General features: G+C 37.5%; 1 protein-coding gene across 2 annotated transcripts in view; it reads right to left on the bottom strand.

Moving 5' to 3' along the window:
* Positions 1–12,201, bottom strand: part of fam171a2a (family with sequence similarity 171 member A2a) — a 44,110-nt gene extending 31,909 nt beyond the window's left edge. The window contains exon 1 of one of the 2 annotated variants that reach the window (XM_077212204.1): positions 11,776–12,201. In XM_077212204.1, the coding sequence (XP_077068319.1) occupies positions 11,776–11,881 (106 nt within the window). In that variant the 5' untranslated portion in view covers positions 11,882–12,201. The remainder of the gene's footprint in view (positions 1–11,775) is intronic. The other variant, XM_077212203.1, reaches the window with a different exon arrangement.
* Between the last annotated feature and the right edge of the window lie 441 nt (positions 12,202–12,642).

Below are 12,642 nucleotides of genomic sequence, written 5' to 3'. Positions count from 1 at the left end.
AATTTCAGCATGCATTCACTGTATACACCGCGACGTGATGGAGGAACACATATTGTATTGCAGTCTTTGCGAGACCTTGTTTGTATGTCACGTCTTCCAAATAGTTACAGACAACAACAAAAAATGAAATTCCCCAGCCTGCTTCTCCAAATCCACTCGTACTTTTGGGGAAGACATTTTAATTGGCAACCAAAGTAATTGAGCATAGAACATTGTTGGCACTTATACTAAATGGGTAAAAATGGCAATAAATAGGCCTAGTTTTGGAGCCAAATGTTGGAGTTGGAATAAGTTTTTTTTGTTTGTTTTTTGAGAAATAAAAGCCAAATGCTTGATCATTTTACAGCCACATCATTTTCGTTATGCATTATTTGTTTTAGTTGTTTAAAAACACACAAAAAATTATCCGATTACTCAATTAATCGATCGATTAAGTGCGAGATTAATCGATTACAAAAAGAATCGATAGCTGCAGCCCTATTTGTTTTCTTAACGGTTTACCTTCAATTAAGACATAAATGACTGTGTTCAGAAGGATACTTGTAAAGACAGGCATTTTGACACATAAGTGTGTGTATTTGACCATTCAAGCCCACTAAGGCGCGAAAAATAACTTACATGCTCTATGAGAAGCAGCTTCATACGTGCTTCTCTCAGATAATAATGACTGTTTAGTGCGAGTTGAATCATTTTTTTTGGGCCATTTTACCTGGAAAAGAAAATCTGCTTAATAATTATACACATCTGAATATAAGATTTTCACTTCCAGCCTGTGTTAACAATTATATAGACCTATCACTTATATATAATTATATATATAATGAATAATAGTTATTGAGATTGATATGGTTTGGAATTGGTCAAATGTGCATGGAAAAAAAATATGTTTAGAATATCGACACAGGACGCACTCAATGTACACTCACACAAAAAAGTAATATTTTTAGTAAAATTAAATAAAAACATGAATTAAAACCTTTAGACCCTTTAACTGAAAGAGGAATCAGAGACAGTGACATGCTTAATATATTATTACATTAATATGTATATATATATATATATATATATATATATATATATATATATATATACAGGTCCTTCTCAAAAAATTAGCATATTGTGATAAAGTTCATTATTTTCCATAATGTAATGATAAAAATTAAACTTTCATATATTTTAGATTCATTGCACACCAAATGAAATATTTCAGGTCTTTTATTGTTTTAATACTGATGATTTGAGCATACACCTCATGAAAACCCAAAATTCCAATCTCAAAAAATTAGCATATTTCATCCAACCAATAAAAGAAGTGTTTTTAATACAAAAAAAAGTCAACCTTCAAATAATTATGTTCAGTTATGCACTCAATACTTGGTCGGGAATCCTTTTGCAGAAATGACTGCTTCAATGCGGCGTGGCATGGAGGCAATCAGCCTGTGGCACTGCTGAGGTGTTATGGAGGCCCAGGATGCTTCGATAGCGGCCTTAAGCTCATCCAGAGTGTTGGGTCTTGCGTCTCTCAACTTTCTCTTCACAATATCCCACAGATTCTCTATGGGGTTCAGGTCAGGAGAGTTGGCAGGCCAATTGAGCACAGTAATACCATGGTCAGTAAACCATTTACCAGTGGTTTTGGCACTGTGAGCAGGTGCCAGGTCGTGCTGAAAAATGAAATCTTCATCTCCATAAAGCTTTTCAGCAGATGGAAGCATGAAGTGCCCCAAAATCTCCTGATAGCTTGCTGCATTGACCCTGCCCTTGATAAAACACAGTGGACCAACACCAGCAGCTGACATGGCACCCCAGACCATCACTGACTGTGGGTACTTGACACTGGACTTCAGGCATTTCCTTCTCCCCAGTCTTCTTCCAGACTCTGGCATCTTGATTTCCGAATGACATGCAAAATTTGCTTTCATCCGAAAAAAGTACTTTGGACCACTGAGCAACAGTCCAGTGCTGCTTCTCTGTAGCCCAGGTCCGGCTCTTCTGCCGCTGTTTCTGGTTCAAAAGTGGCTTGACCTGGGGAATGCGGCACCTGTAGCCCATTTCCTGCACACGCCTGTGCACGGTGGCTCTGGATGTTTCTACTCCAGACTCAGTCCACTGCTTCCGCAGGTCCCCCAAGGTCTGGAATCGGTCCTTTTCCACAATCTTCCTCTGGGTCCGGTCACCTCTTCTCGTCGTGCAGCGTTTTTTGTCACACTTTTTCCTTCCCACAGACTTCCCACTGAGGTGCCTTGATACAGCACTCTGGGAACAGCCTATTTGTTCAGAAATTTCTTTCTGTGTCTTACCCTCTTGCTTGAGGGTGTCAATGATGGCCTTCTGGACAGCAGTCAGGTCGGCAGTCTTACCCATGATTGCGGTTTTGAGTAATGAAACAGGCTGGGAGTTTTTAAAAGCCTCAGGAATCTTTTGCAGGTGTTTAGAGTTAATTAGTTGATTCAGATGATTAGGTTAATAGCTCGTTTAGAGACCCTTTTCATGATATGCTTATTTTTTTAGATTTTATGCAAATTTTGGGTTTTCATGAGCTGTATGCCAAAATCATCAGTATTAAAACAATAAAAGACCTGAAATATTTCAGTTGGTGTGCAATGAATCTAAAATATATGAAAGTTTAATTTTTATCATTACATTATGGAAAATAATGAACTTTATCACAATATGCTAATTTTTTGAGAAGGACCTGTATATATTAAACATTCATGATTCTTCAGAGGAACATTAACAGAGCTGAAAATGCTTTTAAAAACAAAATTTAAAGAATCTTCTCTTCCCCTCAGCCACAAGGATTTCCTGCACACAATTCCATTTCCTGTCTATTGTTTGAGTCGAAGTGCAAGGCGCAAATAATCCAGGAAACTTTTCTGCGACATAAAAGTTCTCAGCCTCAGCGGAAAACGGAACTCACAGAAAAACGTATTTTACTATGACTAAATGTTTATTGAAAACTAAAACAAAATTTGCCAAATATAAATATTTGTCTGCCTTTGAGTGGAAGGTGAAAACGAACCCTACATTTTCTACTCTTTCCATGTTTAGTCCTGTGCACTGTGATAGTCTCTTTAAAACAAACAGCACGTCATTATTTGCTTGTATTAGGGAGCGAAATCTCTTCCACTCACTCACACAGTGGCCGTCAGCGTTTCCCTGCAGGCTGCGTGTCTTTGTTATAGGCAGTTGATGAGACTGCATGGAGACCACAGCACTCGGAGTGAAGCACTAATGGACATTTGCCAGCAGTTTGCAAAGTCTCTCTTTTGGATAATAAACATTTTCAACATTTCTACCCCAGTGAAATGTCTTCTAGTACCACTTAACAGACCATAAACTTCTCAAATGGCACAATTATCAATATAAACCATTATGTTATGCTTTTTAAACTTGTTTTATGCAAACCTCTCTATATCTTTATCTCTGGTTTTGTACTGTAAAGCCTTATTGTTTGGGCAAGTGTTATGGAAGAATTGAAAATGGGAAAAGATGGTCAAGTTGGGAAGTCCTACAAGACAAATTTCTGCTCCATATCTCCAGAAATACAGGTTAAACCCATGGGGGGAAAGGTGGTATTAACTGGTTAAGAGGTGGTCCTGGTGTCACCAATGGCTCCAGACCACCCTGTTGTTTTTTCAGGCAGGCATATTATGTGTTAATAGCCAAGCAGGAATGTCTGCCTGTCAGGAGCCCTGTTTCCAAAACCACTGGGTTTCACTGGGATTCTCAGACATAAAGGCAGCGTAGCCATATCCTTACTGTGAGGGCTGAATAAACAGCACATTTCAGTGCTAAAACACAGACAGTGATGTATTTGTGGTAGCAGGGTCCAAAATGAACATTCACTCGGCACCAAAAGCATAAAGATTTGGCCAGAACATAATACATACTTAAACATATATTTGTAAATAAAATATTTTACTGTTGCTGTGATGTGCACAAGTGTCTACATAATAAGCCACCAAAAACAAAAATATAAGAAACGTCTTATGATTATGTGAATGATGACGTGGTCAGTGACGCAACATTCTGTATAGTATAAGAGAAGGAAAACGCAAAATAGTTACACTTACACAAGAACACAAATATATAAAGTAATAGAAAAATATTTATGTAATAAATTATAAATTAACTCATAAATATATCATAAATTTTCAGCCACACTTTAGATTAGGGTCCAGTTCTCAGTATTAACTATTAAGTACAACCTTTGCCTCTATAAACTTCTAAGTACTGCTTATTAATAGTTAGTAAGGTGAGTATTGGGTAGGAATAGGATTGTAGAATATGGTCATGCAGATATATGTCATTAATATGTGCTTTATAAGTACTAATAAACAGTCACAATCCTAGTAATATGCATGTTAATAAGCAACTAGTTAAAAGTGAGAATTGGACCCTAAAAAAGTGTTAGCTTATTTTGAAAATAAATAAAGATATAAAAACAATAAAATAATTTTACAATGACAAAAAAATATATATAGAATTACTAAGAAAAATAATTCAAAACAGTGGCCATTAAGCAATATTTAAGGCCAGTACATTATCAACAAGCATTGCAGGTCTGGCAGAACGTTGACCCCATTTTGTAAGTGTGTGTATGTTATAAAGAGCAAACTCTCACCTCTAACAGACAGATCACAGACAGAGACAGACAGATGGATGGACACTACAGACAGACAGATAGATAGATAGATACATACTGTCTACAAACCTGTATAAGACGGTTTGGAGAGTCCTGAGTACATAACATCTTATAAATCATTCCCAAAAGCCTCACCCTTTCCCTAAGCACCAGCTGGATGATGTCCTTTGTCTAGAAAAATAGTAAATCAGGTTGTGCTCAGCAGGACAAAACGTTATGCAATAGTAAAACCATCTAACAGAAAACATACTCCTATTTGTTCTATGCTAATATTAGAGCACACCCACTCTTCATGTGATAACACTTTGAGATGCACGTGGTCCCCGTCTCCTCATGAGATGTTTATAAACCAGGAGCTTTTGCAGATATTTTCAACATGTTGGTTTTTATGTGAGGAAAATATCCAAGCAGCTAGGAAAAAAAAAACACTGCTAGGATCCAAGAAAAAAAACAAAAAACCCAATGTAAGATCAAATAGCTCAAGGTCTGACTTGTGACTTGGTACATGTTTAGCTTGTACGCTCTGGCATCTTTACAGATTTAAAGGGCTGCAAAAATAAACCAGTCATCCAGAGCTGGAAGTGAACAAATATCTTCTAAGGTCTCTGAAGGTGTTGATACAACCGCGGAGAGGAAAAGCACAGCAGAAATGTGTTGACTCAGCTCTAATGAACCCATTGTTGCTCAGGGAATTTATATAGACTTCTGCACAAGGAAATGTTTGAAATGTCGAGCCTGAAATTCACAAGACTGCTTGCTTCATCTGTCAATGGTAGGCACTTAAAAAAGTAAAAGATTTAGACAATTTATCAAGAATAAAAAAGTTTCAGCAGAAACATATCATGAATAAAAACAAAAACAGGCTGAACATTTAGAGAGCCAAGTACGACATTTAAAATGACTTTTAACAGATAATTAACTACAACATGAATATTTATGTTGAGCATCAACTATAACATGATTGAATCGTTCCTCTTTTCATTGCTACATTTTATTTATTTCCACTGAATGAGCTGCCAAACAGTGTAACAGTGTGCTAAGAATACTGCATGACGAAGAAGGATTACAAGTAAAATTAGAAACCCTTTTTAAAGCCTAATCCAGATTACTGTTTCAAAACATCACTAAACTCATATTAGACACAATACTGAGCAAATAAAAACAACAGATTTAACATAATAAACAAGCTGATGTGCTAGAAGATGTCTGGCTGTAGTGTGTTTGGGTTTAATGTAGATGATGTAATCTCCAATTTTTCATGCATTTTCCTTAAGCTTTTCACGCCCACCAATCAAAACATCTAGACACGTTGTGATGATGTGAAGCAGGATCTCCTCAGAGGTCAGGTTTACAGCGGCTCTGCTGCAGATAAATCTGCCGTTTCCTCTAAGCGCGAGGGTGTCTGGTGTCAACAAAGAAATTCCTACCTTTGAACAGTTGCCTTGGGAGTTCATGGTGGGCTGATGGCCAGGCGCACACTCCTTAAAGATGTGACGGCCCGTGTAACCAGAAAATCCTGCCAAGCTATTCTGTACCCTTCTGCCCACAAACAGTCCCAGCTATAAAGTGCCTTAAATAATTAACCTTTTCTATGACCTGCAAAAGCAGGTGCTTTAAATGTTCAAAATCAAAAAACAGAACTCAATTCACTTCATATCACTCTCTAATAGGCTAATGGAACCATTAAAATACAAGTTAAACTCTAACGGCAGCATTTCATATGTAAATGTAAAATAATGTGATCATCAAACATTAAACAGCATATAAATCAAAACTGCCTAACATTGCCCAATGAAATGTCGACCTAGGAAGTGGTTAGGACTGTGCAGCTTTATGTGTGTTGATGGACTTGATTAACTACATCTATTCTGATTGTCATTTCTGAATCACTTAGTCTTTGACAAAAACACGATTTTCTCAGCTTTTTGTTCAAAGTAGCTTATTTTTTAATTACCCACATTCAGGTTTTGATTAAAAAAAAGGAATGCATGAAACTAGAATAAAATGTTTTTTGTTTGTTTAAAAGCAGAGGCTCTGTTCTTTCTTTTGATATATTGCATGTTCAAATATAACAAAATATTCTGGAGGCCATGACATTTTTTTGATAATGATAAAAAATGCTGCCGCTGGCTGGTGGGCACCGGGCGGGCAGAGAGTTAAACTCCTCGCTCAGAAAACTCTTTCCCAGTAAAAGAAATGGACACAGCGACCCCATTGATTTCAACGGAGAAGACTGAAACACGATTATTGCACTTCCTGTCTGATGCCTGAGCGACGGCGCAGGCTCAAACTGAGCGTGACGACAGTCTGACAGTTGTACATCTTCTAGTATCTGTGGCAAAACAAATCTGAATCACCTAATTCCTCAAACACGTTGTTGAATATTTTGTCCCGTTGTTTTTATGGACTCTCTATCTATGGGCTTCTCCCTTGACTTTATGCCACTATTTCCCCCTTATTGCCTCATAGACAGTAAAAGATTGCCTGCGAGCTTCTCCTCCTGTCTATACGGTAATGTCTCTATTGTGCGACATAAAGTTGCGTGGTTATGACACAATCGTTAGCCTGTTTTTAACAAAAACGGCTTCTACGGGGCCATAACATAAGATACAAAGTAATGGAGCCTTTTATACATTGTTGTGTTTATTTAGAAATAAATAATGGACAAAGGAAGTCTTTGGACGCCTCAGATGTAAAGTTATTCGCTGTCAAAGTGACGCCAAAATGAATGGGAGTCAATGGAACGCTAACAGCAGGTGAAGTTCTGCTACAATTGGCGGCTCCCGCGAGGCTTCAACTTCCGGCTGATGGATTACCCCCTTGCTCTTTCCCAACCACTGATGGAATTTTCCATAATTTATGAGACAACACTTCCCTGTCATTGATGGATTTTCCGGATGTTTCACTGCAGGGCACTATTACACATTTTCTGAAATAGTACAGAATCTCCTGATCAAAAGACATGCGAAGAAGAAGCGGAAACAAGCGAAAGCATAAGCATATGCAATGCATATGTAAAATAACGCAATAATCAACACTAAACAGCATTTAAATCAAAACAAGAAATGTCAGCCCAGGACGGGCTATAGGACTGTGCAAGCATTAGTGGTGTTGATGGGCTCGATCCACTCCATCTATGTTTTTTGGATTATCGGTCTGTCTCTGAATCTGACCTGGATGTAGTCTTTGACAAAAACAAAATTTTCTCAGCTTTTTGCTCAAAATTCAGCTTTTTACCCACATTCTAGTGTTGATGAAAAATAATGCATTAACCTAGAATAAAACGTTTTTTTTTTTGTTTAAAAGCAGAGGCTCTGTTCTCTCTTTTGAAATATTGCATGTTCATATATTCACACTACAAAATATTCATGGAGCCTTTGCGAAAATGATAAAAAATGCTGGCGCTGGCTGGCAGCTTTTTTCCAAAACGCCGGCAGGTAAAGAGTTAATGAAAACACCTTTAATCATTAACAACAACAAAAATTTGGCTTGTTGCAATTCTCCGATCATGGCGATTTCTTTGAAGAATTATGGGGAATGTCATTTATTACTAGGAATTTCGATGATAAAAATGCGTTGAAATAATGCGTGCTGATATACCATCGTTTAACAACCTCGTTGCTCACAGTAGGTCTATCTTTATAAGTTATCATTAAAAATCAATTCCCCTGTAGAGAAAATGGGATATATACTTCAAGAACCTGACTGTAGTAGTTAATTATAAAATGATCTGTAATTGAAATCAAGGTTGATTTGATTTCACTGGAGCTGCATAAAGTCATACAAGTTTCGATGACATCTAATAAAAGCATCATGCAGAACAATGCAGCGATTGTGTCCCAAATAAAAGCATAGAGTGGCAAGCCGGGGCAGCACTCAAACAAGTGCTGTCATGGTAACACTCGTCTTTGTATGAGAGGAGGATGTAAAACCCCCTTTAGGGGAATCTCATGAAATCTACAGCAAGTTGACAATGCAATGACTTACTATGTGGCGACTGGACGGTATCCTACACAATCATGAACACAAACAAAAGAGAAGAGCAAAACAACTTTTTTCAAACGTTTCAATGAAACCACCCCAATTCTGATTTGAATATAAACCAAAAACTATTATAAGAGGAACAATACAGCTGTTTTTAAAACTGCAAAATGGGCAGGGTCAACACCTGCCTAAAGGCAAAGACGGATGCACTAAAATCTCCAGCAGTCAGTTTGCATTAGTGTCGTGGCTGGCCTTCCCTCGCCAGGCCCTTGTCCCGAATCAGAGGTTGCTGCTCTAGGTGACAGCTTGATTAGGACAGGGATGTGGGTGCCTTGCTACTGCAAAAACCGTCAGGATAACAATATTTCACGCTTTGGTAGATGCTTTACAGTGTGTCAGTAACAAACATCTGATGCCTCAATGCGATTCGCACAACCAAAACTCAACCCTTTAGCTCTAACTGTAAAGCTACGCTGTTTAAACAGATCTAAGGTCTTTAAAAACATATGATCACAAAAAAAACCCTATATGTACACAAGGACGTGAGTGAAAATCGGTGTCAAATTTCCTGAATGTCATGATGAAACTAGAGAAGTGACAGGAAGCTGCCCTGCCATCCTGCTATTGTGTTTAAAGGGTGAGTTGACAACTTATTTTATGCAGTGCTGAGAAGAAACATAATCAGATTAATTTCAACTTCACAATATCGCACTATAAAAAAAGTACAGACTTTAGAGGAATTAAGAAGGATGTAAAATGTCAATAATTATGTAAGAAAATGAGTCATGCTGAGGTAATTAGTTGCTGTCTTCCCACTCTAACAGTAATAAATTATAATAATTATTCAAAAGAAATTACATTTTCAGTCTTCGAATCCTAGGCCAAGTTTATGCAAGACAAAAAAATCTAAAAGTCAGAAAGACAGACAGACAAACAGATGGATGACAGACAGATAGATCAACTGGCGGGTGGACAGTTGGCATACAGATAGATGGACAGACAGACAGACAGACAGATAGATAGATAGATAGATAGATAGATAGATAGATAGATAGATAGATAGATAGATAGATAGATAGATAGATAGACAGACAGATAAATGGACAGACAAGAGGCAGATAGATGAACAGAGAGACAGATAGACGGACGGATAATGGAGATTTATATAGATAGATGAACAGACAGACAGATAGATGGATGGACGTATAATGGACAGATAGATAGATACAGATGAACAGACAGACAGATAGATGGATGGACGGATAATGGACAGATAGATAGATACAGTAGATGAACAGACGACAGACAGACAGATGGATAGATAGATGAGGAATAATTATCTCTCACTGGGTTTTCAGAACAAATTAATTTTCAAAAACCAACTCATTAAAATGTATGACATGCTTAATATGTGCATAAAAAGATCCTGCACATAGAACAAAAACAAACAAAAAAATCTGTGGAAGGATATGATAAAGCAATTGTGCTTGTGCCTTGATATATTTTTTAAATCTAATTTTACTTTTTCATATGTCAAAAGACTGCGAAAACATCACATTTTTGACTGACTCTGATTTAAATGTTTCCCATCAGCACAACATGGGGAGCTTAGTTAGCTGAGCCCTTTCCAGCAGACTGCTCTGCAATAAAACATGGATAAAAAGGATCCAAGGCTTTTTAAAACGTCATCCCAGGTTTCTCTCAGCTCTAGAACAGGGATCTCACACATGGTTTTATTATGTGGCTTCACCTTTAGGTCTCTCTTCAAAGGGTCCCAGTAAAGATGGAGTCCGCAGGCTGGCGGTAAATTAACTTCTGATGTCAGCTAAAAAACCTCTGATGACTTCTCAGAATACAGATTACAAACCACAAAAAGTAACAAATGCTGACAGTCAAAGTTTCAAGTATTTAGGCTTTCTTTACATTTCTGTATTTAAATGACTCAGAAATACAGGACAACTAATAGGCCGGAATATCTGTGCCAGAGTTTGTGAGCTGCTCAGTGCACATGAGAGAAAAAGACGCTTCAAGCCCACATTAAAATTCATTGGAAGTCGCTGAGGGAAAAAGGAGGTTCACAAAAGAGTTTGCACAAACAGCTCTTAAAGATCCGCTTGGTGCTATGTTGACTAACTATCAAGTAGATTTAAGTAGAACTGGCTTTAACAATTATTTGTAATTATTATTTTTTTGTTCATTTTAAAATGAAATAAATGTATTTAAACTAACATTAATGTCAAACAAATCTGATTCAAATATGAGTGTATGTATTGTACGTAGGCCTATATTTGCAAAATAGAAGTGCTTTTTTTCTCTCTCTTAAATTTCAATATTTGTTGGCCAAAACAATGGTTTGGTATTCCTATTTCTATGAGTTACATTTTACATTTTTATTCTTGCATTTTCATAATAATAATACTCTTTAAATTATGCTGACAAGTCCACAATATTCTGTGACATGCTTTCACTGGGGCACGTTGTCACACAGACCAACATGTGTTCAAAGAACTTTTTTCCTCTGGTGGAGCTGGGGAAACAGAGATTTAGATCTTTATAAAAAGGATTTGTACCTCAATAAACTTTGACTTTCAAAAACAGAAATATTTTCTGGAATAAAAAGTGTGACAACTAGCCCAGGTCTCCCCTATATATAGGCCTACTTTTAACGTAAATACATATAGATTAATTCAAATTATTAAAAACTACCGAAGTTAGAAAGACCGATAGATAATGTTGCCGCTCAGTTTTTCATGGAATTTTGAGCTGAGTGGGCTTGAAAATACGAAACGATACTAGCTTTAGTATAGTTAGTTACTAGATACTGTGCACCTTTTTACATTAAGATAAGACTGCCTCATAAAACGGTGTTTCTGAAGCTCAGGGCCTGTTTAACAAACTTCTTCCCTTTACATAAACACGGAGGGGTCATTTGAGGGGCCGAACAGTTTGAAATCCTTTGTTTCCAAACTGTAACTGCCATAAGGCTCTAAAGTAAATGTGCGCAAAAACAACGGCGCGTGATAAATTGCTGTGAGCCCAAATGCGGCAGTTACATAATAAAGCAGCTAGATGTTCTGTCCTACACGCTCTACACAAATATATCCCGCTCAAAGACGGATACTACAATCTCAAATCAAACTCACCAACTGGTCCTGGGGTCGGCAGTGATTTCGCCAGCGTCCTCCAAGAACTACAGAGGAAAAGGAAAAGAAAAAGAAAAAAGGAACGGGAGGTGTGCGGTGGACGCATTCTTACAGCGGCATCGTCAGATCCTCCTTAAGTAAGAGTTCACCCATGTTTGTTTGCGGGATGGCAGAAGACTGACTGCTCTAAAGTGCGGTTGCCACTGATGCCCACTCCCTTCCCGAATACGGCTGCTCCGCTTCTTTCAGTCCTGTTGTCCCAGATGGAGGGAGGGCGAGATCCTGGAGTGCAGGGCTGCCGTGCGCCCTCTGTCGACCGAGGCTCATGCAACTTTAAAAAATTTAATCATTTGAAGGCCGTTTCCAGATTCGTTGACTGAGCTTGGTTTCTCCCAAGGTTTTCTTTTCCTTCTCCATTCTGTAACTGATGGAGTTTGGGTTTCTTGCCACTGTCGCCTCTGGCATGACTCTTAATATTCAACAATATTATTGATCTGAATGTACTGCTGCTGTGAACTGAACTGGACGATGGCATCATTTTTGCGCAGAACAGTTTTATGTATTAAATTAAATAATTTAATAATTGACGATCTTTACAATGCAACTGAATCATCACTAAATTGACGTCAGATGAACAACACCCGAGATGCATCTTTTTCCTAAAACTGCTCTGAAACAATCTGCATTGTATAAAGCACTGTATAAATAAAGGTGACTTGACTTTTTCTTTTATCATTTATGTTTTACTCATACATAAATTAACAGAGCATTTGATAAATATGATTAAAATCACTCACAAGGTAAAGATGTCAGACAAGTATTGGCTTTAGCTAAACTACTTAGTGCACTAGAGGTGGTTTTATTCAT

Source organism: Siphateles boraxobius, unplaced genomic scaffold, assembly GCF_051911475.1.
Source record: "Siphateles boraxobius isolate OS27281-9 unplaced genomic scaffold, OSU_SipBor_1 66, whole genome shotgun sequence".
NCBI classification, from domain to species: Eukaryota; Metazoa; Chordata; class Actinopteri; order Cypriniformes; family Leuciscidae; genus Siphateles; species Siphateles boraxobius.
Note: the sequence above shows the minus strand (reverse complement) of the source record. Positions and strands in the feature narration are given on the sequence as shown.